Source organism: Vombatus ursinus, unplaced genomic scaffold (genome assembly GCF_900497805.2).
Source record: "Vombatus ursinus unplaced genomic scaffold, bare-nosed wombat genome assembly UNPS02014820.1, whole genome shotgun sequence".
NCBI classification, from domain to species: domain Eukaryota; kingdom Metazoa; phylum Chordata; class Mammalia; order Diprotodontia; family Vombatidae; genus Vombatus; species Vombatus ursinus.
In genome coordinates, this window is record NW_020954598.1 from 18,440,793 (window position 1) to 18,451,903 (window position 11,111).

The 11,111-nt window shown below is 47.8% G+C and overlaps 1 protein-coding gene across 1 annotated transcript; it reads left to right on the plus strand.

The window, feature by feature from the left end:
- The first annotated feature begins 217 nt into the window (after positions 1–217).
- On the plus strand, positions 218–10,531 carry LOC114024092 (zinc finger protein 398-like). Its single transcript, XM_027836948.1, has 6 exons — positions 218–269; positions 554–922; positions 2,718–2,844; positions 5,896–6,009; positions 6,268–6,384; positions 9,132–10,531. The coding sequence occupies exons 1-6, from the start codon at positions 246–248 to the stop codon at positions 10,217–10,219; spliced, it is 1,839 nt and encodes a 612-aa protein (XP_027692749.1). The 5' UTR covers positions 218–245; the 3' UTR covers positions 10,220–10,531.
- Positions 10,532–11,111: the final 580 nt, after the last annotated feature.

The following is an 11,111-nucleotide window of genomic DNA, read 5'->3' on the forward strand; positions in this document are numbered from 1 at the left end:
GGGAGGCTACAGGAAACAACGCTGCTACAACCCCGAGGAAGCAGCAGCTCGGAGCTGGGCACGGGGAGCCCGGAGCTGGGCACGGGGAGCCCGGAGCTGGCACGGGCCCACTCGGCCTCCAGCAGCGCGGAGCGCAGTCTGGGCTCCCCGGGGCCCGCCCCCTGGCGCGGCACCTACCCTCGCTGCCCGGGGGGCTCCGCTGAGCCGAGCCGAGGTGGGGGTCCAGGGAAGGGAGCGGGCTGACCATGGCCGAGACCGCGCCTGCTCAGGTAAGAACCTCCCGGGTTGGGGGCGGGGCGCCCCGGGGTCAGCCCACTCACGGGGGTTGGGGGAGGGGGACGGGGGGGTGGAAAGAGCACGCGCGGGCTGCGTGCACTCACTCAGCCCACGAGGCTGGGCTCTCCAGTGCGACCTCGAAGGGCAGTCCCTCCGGCTTTCAGCCGGGAGCCTGGGCCTCCCGAGCGGGGCAGCAGGGGAGCGGAGGGGGGGAGGGGGAGGGCGCTGGGGTACCTCGTCTTGGGTGCGCGTTGCCCAGCCCCTCTCCTCCCCGCAGGCTCCACAGTGGGACGTGGGCGCGCCTTTCCGGGGCCTCCAGCCGGACGTCCCCTTCCAGGCCTCGGAGTTTTCCCTGTGGCCCGTGGTGGCGGCCATGCAGGCGGTGGAGAGGACCATCTGTTCCCATGCCAGCCGGCTAATGACCCTGGAGGGCCGGACGGGGGCCGTGGAGAAGAAGTTAATCGACTGTGAGAAGACGGCGGTGGAGTTTGGGAACCAGCTGGACAGCAAGTGGGCCACGCTGGAGACGGTGCTCCAGGAGTACGGGCTGCTCCAGAGGAGGCTGGAGAACATGGAGAACCTGCTGAGAAACCGCAACTTCTGGATCCTCCGGCTCCCGCCGGGCTGCCGAGGAGAAGTCCCCAAGGTACGCACCCCTTGGTGCGCCCCAGTGCCTGATTGAGGCTTTTGGGGTTCTTGCACCAGCCACCCCGCCTGAGCACCCTCCCCTTGTAACCCAGAGGAAAGAGCACCCCAAACCGACAGATGTCCTGTGCCAGGACTGCACTCTGCCACTGGGTTCCTTTACATGATTGTGGGGTGCGTGTGTGCGTACACATACATACATACATACATACATACATTCTCTTGGTTCTCTTTTCTTCTCCCTGCACCATATGTGAGGCAGCTAGGTAGCTCTGTGAATAGAGCACTGGACCTGGAATTAGGAAGACCTGAATTCAAATCCCCATTTAGTCGGCCTCGGTTTCCTCATCTGCAAAATGGGTATAATGCTAGCACCCACCTCCCAGGGCTGTTGTGAAGATAAAACAAAATGTAAAGAGCTTTGCAAACCTCAGAACACTAGAAAAATGCAGGCTGTTGTTATTATTTATAATATCCCTCCCACAGTTTCTTTGAATTCCTCACTTTCCTCATTCCTTACAGCACAATTTTATTCCATTATGTTCATGCACATTCAGCTGTTCCCCAATCAGCAGGCAGTCCGGCCCTTTGTTTCAGTGTTTTGCTACCACAACAAGTGCTGCTATGAGTATTTTGGTATTTATGTGGCATTTCTTAATGTTTTCATTTCTTCATCTGTAAAGTGAAGGGGTCAGAAGAGGCAGCTTCTGAGGTCCTTTCCAACTCGAGATCTGTGATCCTAGGATATGATCAAAGGATATGGAGAGTTTAGTAACTTTGCTCACATAATTACAAATTGTTTTCCAGAGGGGCTTGGCCAATTCCAAACTCCACTAACAATGTATTGGTGTTCTGCCTTCCCAGAGTCCCTCTAGCACTGATGATTTCGATTTCCATCTCCTTATTATTCTCTCTGTTAATTTGATGGGTGTGAGATGAAACTTCAGAGCTGTTTTAATTCTAATTTCTCTTATTAGCGACTTGGAGAATAGATATTGAACTTTTAGAGGAAATATTTGATACAAATATGTATTTTCAAAAGATTGTTTCTTGACAATAGACATAGCAATTTTACTACCTTAGTAAACTGACTCTGGTTAGAATAGCCTAGAGCCCAGGAGGAAACCACGTTGAGCAGCTGTCTCTCTGTGTCAGTTCTCCAGGGGGGATAGGCAGGATGTAGAGCACCTGGCACAAGCACTAGTGCTTAATAATTGTTCATTGAATTGAATGAATGAATTTAGTGGGTATAGCTCCTTGAGAAACTTGTGTTTTAGTGGAGAAGGCTGTGTACTCTCGTCAAGGACGCAATACAGAATTATTCAGAGCTACTGGAAATTAAGTTGGCTATTAGCGATCTTAACTGAACAATAAGGAGAATCTGAAGAGAATTGAAGTGATCGAGAAAGACATCGCAGAGGAAGTGAGCTTGAAGTAGAGTTGGGTTTTTTCATCTTTCTGGCATCATGGACCCCTTCTCCAAATGATGTTTTTAAATGCATAAAATAACATACAGAGGACTGCAAAGGACTACAAAGAAAACCAATTATATTGAAATGGTAATCAAAATAATTTATAAAGCAAATTCATGGACTTCTTGAACTCTATCCAGAGGCCCCTTGGGGATCCATTAAAACCCAAGTTAAGAACCCCCTAAGTAGAGGGGATATAACTGGTAGACAAGAAATGTGGAAGGTAGGAATTTTAGGTGGAAGAGGGTAGGAATAGCATGGACAGGGCAAAGGTGAGATGATGCATCTCTCCAGAGATAATGTGTGGGGTGTTTGTGGTTTCAGGTACCTGTGACATTTGACGACGTGGCTGTATATTTCTCAGAGAAGGAGTGGGGGAACCTGGACAAGTGGCAGAAAGAGCTTTACAAGCACGTGATGACAGGCAACTATGAGATGCTTGTCTCCTTGGGTATGGGTTTCCTTTTTAATCATTTGTTAGAAGACTGTAGAGGTAGTATGGTGTGATATATGAAGTGCTAGCCTTGGAGTCAGGAAGACCTGTATTCAGATACTGTCCCCAACAGCTCCTAGTAGTCCGACTCAGGACAAGTCATTTAAACTCCATGTAGCTCAGGCTGGCTACTCCTGGGGATTTAACTCTGTCGAGTCATAGATGAGTGACAGTCTTTGTTGGCGGTTACAACGCCAGGAGTTCCCTGCAGTATGGACATCCTAGACCCTTTGAGTGTTGGCAGCTCTGGCTGTTCCATGGTGGAGTCCAGATCTCATCAGCTCCCTACGGGGTATTTAATTCAGAATTTGGAGAGGAAAACCTTAGAGTCACATGCCCCTTTCCCCTCATTCCCTCCCCATTAGCATTCTGTGCAGGGGCGATGTAGCAAGTGGTAGCGGCTCGAGAACAACGCACTGTAGTCAAACAAGGATCCCACAAGAATTCTAGGGTACGGACATAGAAATCTTCGTTTCATGTTACTGTATAAAAGAGACTTTGAAGCAGGATCGATCCATTGAAAGTGTGAATAATGCTTGGGGTCTGACCCTGCCCAGGGCTTAGGATGCTGGCTAAAAAATTTCAGACCCAGACTCACCCTCTGTGCATGTGTGATGCTGGTCATAGAACTTATAACCAGCAGTAAGGCATTATTCTGTACCTTATACAGCATTTACTGAAAGAGTCATCCATCCTTCATGACTTCTAGAGGCTTCCATTTCCAGAAGGCATGTGTGGACATAGCTCTAAGGATTATGGTTGTTTTGAAATTAATTCTTCCAACTAATGAATCTGCATAGGCAGCTCAGTAAGAGGCGCACTGAGAAAACCAAACTAAGTCCAACAGAGTATATCTGTGTTCGTTAAAATTAGCTTGATTTCATAAGCTGTCTCCCAGGTTAGGTTCTACTCTTGCTCTGTTATCATTAGTTATATCATACTTATTTTATCAAGACCTTTTGTGGATTCAGATAGAGGGCATCTAGTTTTCCTCCTAACAGGATTACCTGCTGTTGGTACCCAGTTTTAAACTTTTTCAACGTGATCTGTGATCTCACAGCCTTTTCAGGTGGGTTTGCCAGGTGACATTGTGATGTTTTGTCATCGGCAGTCATTGGTTACATCACAAGGGTCACGGCAAAAGAGACTGTTCTCCTTATTAATTCTGATGTAGGTGCTTTTTCAGTGACCATAGAACTAGTGGGCAGGGAAGCCATGGAAAATTTTGTATCCCAAGGGGAGCTAGAAAGTTTAGGGGGGAAAAAATAAATAAAACTTTAGAAAAATTTAAAAAGAAGGAAGTTTAGGAAAAACTGAATGGAGTGATCCCTTCATTGGATAATCATGTTGAGGTTCCCCACCCCTGGAAGTATTGACATAATATTGGGCTGGCTGTGTTGGAGTTGGGGGTGGGTTTGGGATGGGGGGCTATGTTGCAGTGGAAGGAAGGAAGAAGAGAGAACTAAACGTCTGACAATAATTCACTCAGGACCTTATACATCCTTAGTGTTCATTAAATATTGATTAAATGAAAATAAATTAAAGTCACTGATTAAAAAAAAGTCACGGAAATTTACCATTAAAGGCAATGCAACAATATAAATAAAGAGGCAGTGTGGGGTGGTGGCCAGAAAGACCTAGCTTTAAGTTCTGCCTCTGAAACATACTGATTATTTGGCCACAGGGTCTGTGTTGTGTTGTGTTTTTGCTTATTTTGTTAAACATTTCCCAATTATGTTGAATATGGTTTTAAATTTCATTAAATTACATTTAATGTGCGACTCGAGTGCCACATGTGGTCCAGTCAATTGTACAGCCTCTGTCTGAGTATCTCCCTAATTGATGGAACATCTCGTCTCGTCCCGTCCATGTCCTGTGGACAGCCTTGAGGAAGTAAGGGGGACCCCCATCAAGGGATATGTAGATAGATGAGCCTCTTGGGGGGCTGAGAGAGGGACAATGGGCCAAGAACTGAAGTTGGGGATTCCCCAAGGGAAAGGGAAGGGAGAAGAAGAGCCAGGTGGAAGCTGGAAAGTGAATGGTGATACCTGCAGCCAAAAGAGGCCTCTCGAAGCTAGAAAGTCATCTGGATGAGCTCTTCCTTCCCCTCACCTCCTCTAAGTTATACCCTAGGACCTTCCTTCTAGAAGCCCCCTGCAGCCTCCAAGGGAGGGGAAGGGACACTGGCTCTGGCAAGCCTTCTCTGCTGACCTGGAAAGCCTTCCAAGACTGGCCTTTCCAGGCCAGGACACAAACTTTTGTCCAAAGAATGACCTACCTGAGTTTAACTCGGTTTATACAGGCTTATCACCTGAATGATGATAACAGATAGTATCGATAATAGCTAGTATTTATATAATGCTTTAAGGTTTGCAAAGTACTTACATATATTAACGAATTTGATCCTCACAACAACCCTATGAAGTAGGTGCTATTATTATCCCTTTTTACAGAGGGGGAACCCGAGGCACATAAAAGTTAAGTGACTTGCCCACAAAACTAGTAAGTGTCCGAGGCAGATTTGAACCCAGGTCGTCCTGATTTTTAAGTCCTGCACTCTATCCACTCTGCTGCCTAGTTGTGCTGCGGAAGACTGGCTACCACTTGAATATGATTTTTTGGCCAAAGCAGCATGCAAAACCCCCTGCAGTCTGCACTGGTGAAGGAAGTGCCCACACCAAGATGGCAGATCTTATGAAGTTAAATAAAGTTAAATGCTCCTTTACATCATGAGTGGTAAAAAAAAAAAAAAAAGATTACCCTCCGAATGGCACGGGCTCAATGACAAAAGTCAGAGACAGTAGGACTATCATATTGTAAGGGAAGGTAGTGATATTTAGCAACATATTCCCAGTCTTTAGAGATGATATCTTGGTCCAGCTGGAGACAGTTGCTAGGCTACAGGAGCCATGAGTATTACTCCTTGGGCATTTCTTACGAGATACCAAAAATGGAAACAGGAAAGCACATTAGTAATGGTGTCCCTCTCTCTGTTTCTCCATCAAACAGACTATGCTCTTTCCAAACCTGAATTTTTGACCCGAATTGAACAAGGGGAAGAACCATGTGTTCAGAATCAGTTGGACTCAGAAGAGGCAGAAGTAGCAGCAAGCCCTGATCCTGGTGAGTCTTACCGCTCTGAACTTTCAAGGCCAAAGCTTCACTTAATGACGCAGAAAACTCTGGGTTTGGGGGCGGGTTTTTTATTCTCTTCAGGAGCTCTTTTCACTGACGTGCTGTTTTAACAATCCCTAATATCTTCTCAGCTGACTCAGCTTTGAGATTTTTTCTTTCTTTTCCAACTTCCTGCTCTCCATTGTGAGATCTGTAATGGAGTGGTCACTGGCTGCCAGAAACATTGAATGTGATCTCCCTTCCCAGGGACAGGGCCTCCAATTTCTACTAATGATGTGCAACCATGTGTTAAGCAAGAAGAGCAAGGACCCAGGGATCAGGAAGACAGAGAGGGAAGTGTCCCTGTTGCAGACCTGAACAAAGGTGAGTAAGAAAAATTGAGCCTTTTCTAGGTCTGAAGGGCCAAGTTGGGCATAGTAAGACTACACTACTGGTGGCTTCTGGTAACAGTGGTCTGACATCTCAAATGCAGGAACCAGAGCTCACTTGGTTTTGAGAGCTGATTTTTCATTTCTTCCCTGAGGCCCCCCCCAGGGGCCCTTCTATCTGCCCTACAGCGGAATTGCCACGTATGTTCTGTCTCCGGGTGTGAGCTCCTCTATCAGTGACTGTCTCATTCTTTCTGCATCTCCAGCACTTTGCACAGTGTTTAGCACATAGTAAGCGATTAATAAATGCTTCTTTTCACTCATTCATCACATGGAAAGTGTGGTATTGTGGACGTGGGCTCCAGAGAGTTTTGAATCTTAGCACTGAGGCATTTTCATCTGTGACAGCACAAGTCAGTTCAACTCTTTCTTTTCTGTAAACCGGGGATAATAATGTCTGTACTACCTACCTCACTGGGTTGTTGTAAAGAAAGTCCTTGAAACATTCTGAAGCATTATCTGAACTGGGTGGCTGCATGAGGACAGAGGAACTCGGAACAGTATTTTTCCTGATGGCTGCTCAAGTGTACCGTCAGTATGGCTTGACCATCTTCCAGAAGAGGCTTGAAGGAAGGGGCACTCTTATATTTCCCAGTTTTTAAGTATTGGAAATAGCAACAATTTTCATAAATATAATATCTTAAGAAGTAAAGGTAAAAAGAACCTGTGGCTGCTGCTGACTCCTTCTCCATAGGATATATATTCTAAGATGTGGGGAGGGGTTTATAGCACATTGCAAGCCCGAGCACCTGCAAGGTGACGAATCAGAATCCAGAAAGCAGCCTTTGGCCATGGATTGAACGTGTACTGTCCCACAAGGGGATGAATTGATTGGAAGGGTTCATCTGCAGAGGGTGGGATCCACTGAGCATAGAACAAGTTTGACAGCAAACTTTTTTTAAGTGCTTACTATGTACCATGCCCTGTGCTAAGCCCTGGGGAAGCCAAGCTAGCCCTGCTCCCTGCCTCAAAGGATGTGAAGGGAATAGAGTGCAGGAAGACTGAAATAGAGGGAAAGTGCCAAGTTGTGAAGGGCTTTAAGTGCCAAGCAGGATTTTATATTTAATGATGAAGTTGCTCAGGAACCACTGGGGACCACTGGGGAGTGGAGGCAGGAGCCGGGTGCGCTGGGACAGACATTCTGGGCTTTAAGAAAATCTCTTTGGCCGCTACTGCAACAAGAAGAAATCGGGTTATAGAGGGTAAAGAACTGCAGTGGGTAATAAACTTAGACTATGCATGAAAACAGGAGCCTTTCAGATATAATAGATACAAATAGATCCAAAATTTGTGAATAAAAACGCCATAAATGGTGCTAAGAGAGAAGAATGTCTTTAGGATTGGCAACAGGTAGAACAAGTCAGACTGATCCTGATGCCTTCTCTGGCCCCTCTTCTGGCATTAGATCACTAATTCCTTCCCCCCCCCCACCCCAGAACGTAAGCCTCTTGAAAGCTGGTGCTTGATTAGTGTTTGTTGATGGACCGAAACTCAGTAAAGCAACTACTGGGCTCCTGATGGACTCTTTGCATCTCTAGGCCCTAAAAGAAGTGATGGAATCTCCCCTGCCTGGAGGTGGTTGGTGCTTAAGTGGCTTGGTGAACTTTGCAACTTGAAAAAAGAAAAAAAGGCACAAACTGAGCCTGGCAACACCCTCACTCTGTATGCCTGGCTTGCTGATAAAACTAACCAGGGATTGACCTTTTCTGATCAGTTACCTGATATGAATCCATCAACAAGTGTTAATAAGCCCTGCTCTACCCCAGGCACTGGGGTTGCAAAGACAAAAACCAGGCCAGCCCTGGCTGCTTCCAGGGAGTTTACATTTCATCCCAGGAAACACCAAGCACAGGTACAATGTCGGTTAAGTTGGGAGGGGCCCTTGCAGCTGGGTTATTAGGACAAACCTTCTGTAAGGGGGTAGCACTTGAGCTGAGCTTTGAAGGAAGTCAGACATTTGGAAGGTCAGAGTAGAAGAGGGAGTGAGTTCCAGTCACAGGGTGGGGGCAGACGCAGGGAGACCCAAACTGTCATGTATGAGGAACAGAAAGTAGCTGCCTCCACTGTACCATAAAGCATGTGGACAGGAATCATTTACGGAGTGCTTTTTTAAGGTTTGCAAAGTGCATCAAGTAAGATGTTATCTCATTTTATCCTCGCAACAATCTTATAAGGTAGGCATTGTTCATTATTATTATCTCCATTTTACAAATGGGGAAACTGAGGCTCAGAAGTTAAGTGACTTGCCCAGGGATGCCCACTTAGAAAGTATCTGAGGCAGAATTTGAACCCAGGTCTTCAGATGCCATGTCCAGTGCTCTAAGCACTATACCACATTACCTTCTCTGGCTGGAGATAGGTTGTAAAGAGCTTTGAATTCTTTTGCAGAGAAGTCTGTTTTATTCTAGAAGCAACAAAGCTCTCTGAGCAAGGGAGTGACAAGTTAGCAAATTAACCTCCCTGTGCTTTGGTTTCCTAGGTAGACTATTGTTGTATTACTGTATGAGTGATTGGGATGGGAAGCTGAAAGAATTTCTGATGACATAAAAAATAACACTTCAATAAAAACTTACTTTTTAAAAAAGAAAACTATCAAGCCTTGTGTAAGAAAGGCCTCTGTTTGTTAGGGCTGTGCTCCAGCTAGTTCAGGTGAGTGACATCATGTGCTTTCTCCTGTTGCAGAGGCTCATTGGGCCATGAGTACAGTGAAGGACACCATGGAGAGTCTAATGCTCCTAGAGCCACTGTCCAGAGGAATCACAGAAGGACTTCTCCCTGCCTCAGGTTTCAGCTCAGGCCCTGACACCCCAAACGGCTTCCAGCAGCAACAGCCCCTGCTTCCAAGCCCAGGCCCAGGGCAGGCCCCACAGCCAGGCCCTGTGCTGCCTCAGATGGCCACCTGGTGGACCTCCCCAGCCAGAGAGCAACCGCATACCTGTGCTGAATGCGGTAAGAGCTTCCGGCTGAGAGAGAACTTGATGAAGCATCAGAGGAGCCACAGGCAGGAGCCCATGGAGACACAGAGGAGCAGTGGGCAGCAGGGCCCCAGAGCAGCTGTGCCGTGGGAGCCCCCAGGAGACAGGTCTTTCCCTGGCACCTCCCCGGCCAAGAACTCCCGACAGAGGGCACCTCTCCTGTCCCGTACACGACTGCATGCCTGTGCTGAGCGGGGAAAGCGATGCTCGGGGAGGCGAGGCCTGGGCAGACACCCACAGGGCCACCCCCCACCGCAGCCCTACCAGTGCCCCGAGTGTGACAAAAGTTTTGTGTGTTACTCCTGGCTCAAACGGCACCGTACCCTGCACACAGGGGAGCGCCCCTTCCAGTGTCCTGAGTGTGAGAAGTGCTATAGCCGGAAGGAGTACCTGCTGAACCACCAACGGTTGCACACAGGGGAAAAGCCCTTCCATTGCGCTCAGTGTGGCCACAGCTTTATGTTGAAGAGGAGTTTCATCAGACACCAACAGAGGCACACCAGGAAAATGGAGAAGCCTCCAGGATGCCCACCAGACTTCCTGGGCCATCTGTCAAGTCTGACCAGGGAGAGTTCCACATGGAGCCCCCCGGGCCAGAATGGCTGGTTGGGGCTACCTGTTTCAAGGCCCCAGGTGGAGGAATTGCTCTACCCGTGGGCAGGGGCCAGGGACCACGATCCTCCACCAGCACAGAACAGCCAAAGAACAGCTCTGTGCCCTTTGTGGACTTCCCAGGGCTCCAAGTCCAGCCCCGAAACTGCATTTCCAATGGTGAAGACAGAGATGTGGTTATAGATGGACTAAGGCCAACAAGAATCGTGTGTAGAGAATGGGGCAGGTAGGTGGCATAGAGGGAGACCTGAGTTCAAATCCTGCCTCAGACACATAGAAGCTGTGTGGCTCTGGGCAAGTCACTGAATCTCTCTCAGCCTCAGTTTCCTCAAAGCACGATACCAATTTCAGCTGTCCTCACCTGGGCTGAGAATTGTGGAGGATGGTGAGTATATTTGCTCTATTTGGTTTCCTTTTTCATTTTCTGGGCTGTAGCTTAATGGAATGACAAAAGGCAATAAACACCCTTTGGGGCCTGTTTCTTCAACTGTAAAATGAACTTGGATTCCATTATGTTTTGGGTGTCTTCCAGACCCCTGGTCTGTGTTCTCAAACCATCAAGTCTTTTTTATCTTAGCAGCTGGGAGAGGGATGAAGAAATGTTTTTCCATTAACTGAGTAATCTAGGACGATTAGATGAAATGAGAAGAGCCTAAGGTTAGTCTTGAGTCCCCACCCTCCTTTCCTCCCTGCTTTCCCTTCTGACCCCCATCACAGACTGTAAGCCTTCGTATGTTTTGTCAGGGTCCCTCCCTGGTGGGGCTTGGCACTGACGTGAATTAGCAGTGGGGAGGTGGTCAGGGAGGGAGTCAGCATCGTGCCTACACAAAGCAGTTTAAGGAAGAAAGAAGCAAAGGGTGGCCAGGGCTGGGGGAAAACCAAGGAAATTGCTGTGCATCAAGTGGCTCGTGTATTTTCTGTGATTGCGAGTAAACCAGTTGCTAAGGGTACCTCACCCCCTTCCTCATTCCCTGTTGGCAGTATCAGGGTGTCAGGGCTCACAGATTTAGAGTTGGAAAGAACCTCAAAGGCCCTTGAGTTCACCTCCTCATTTTACAGGTGAGGAGACTGAGGC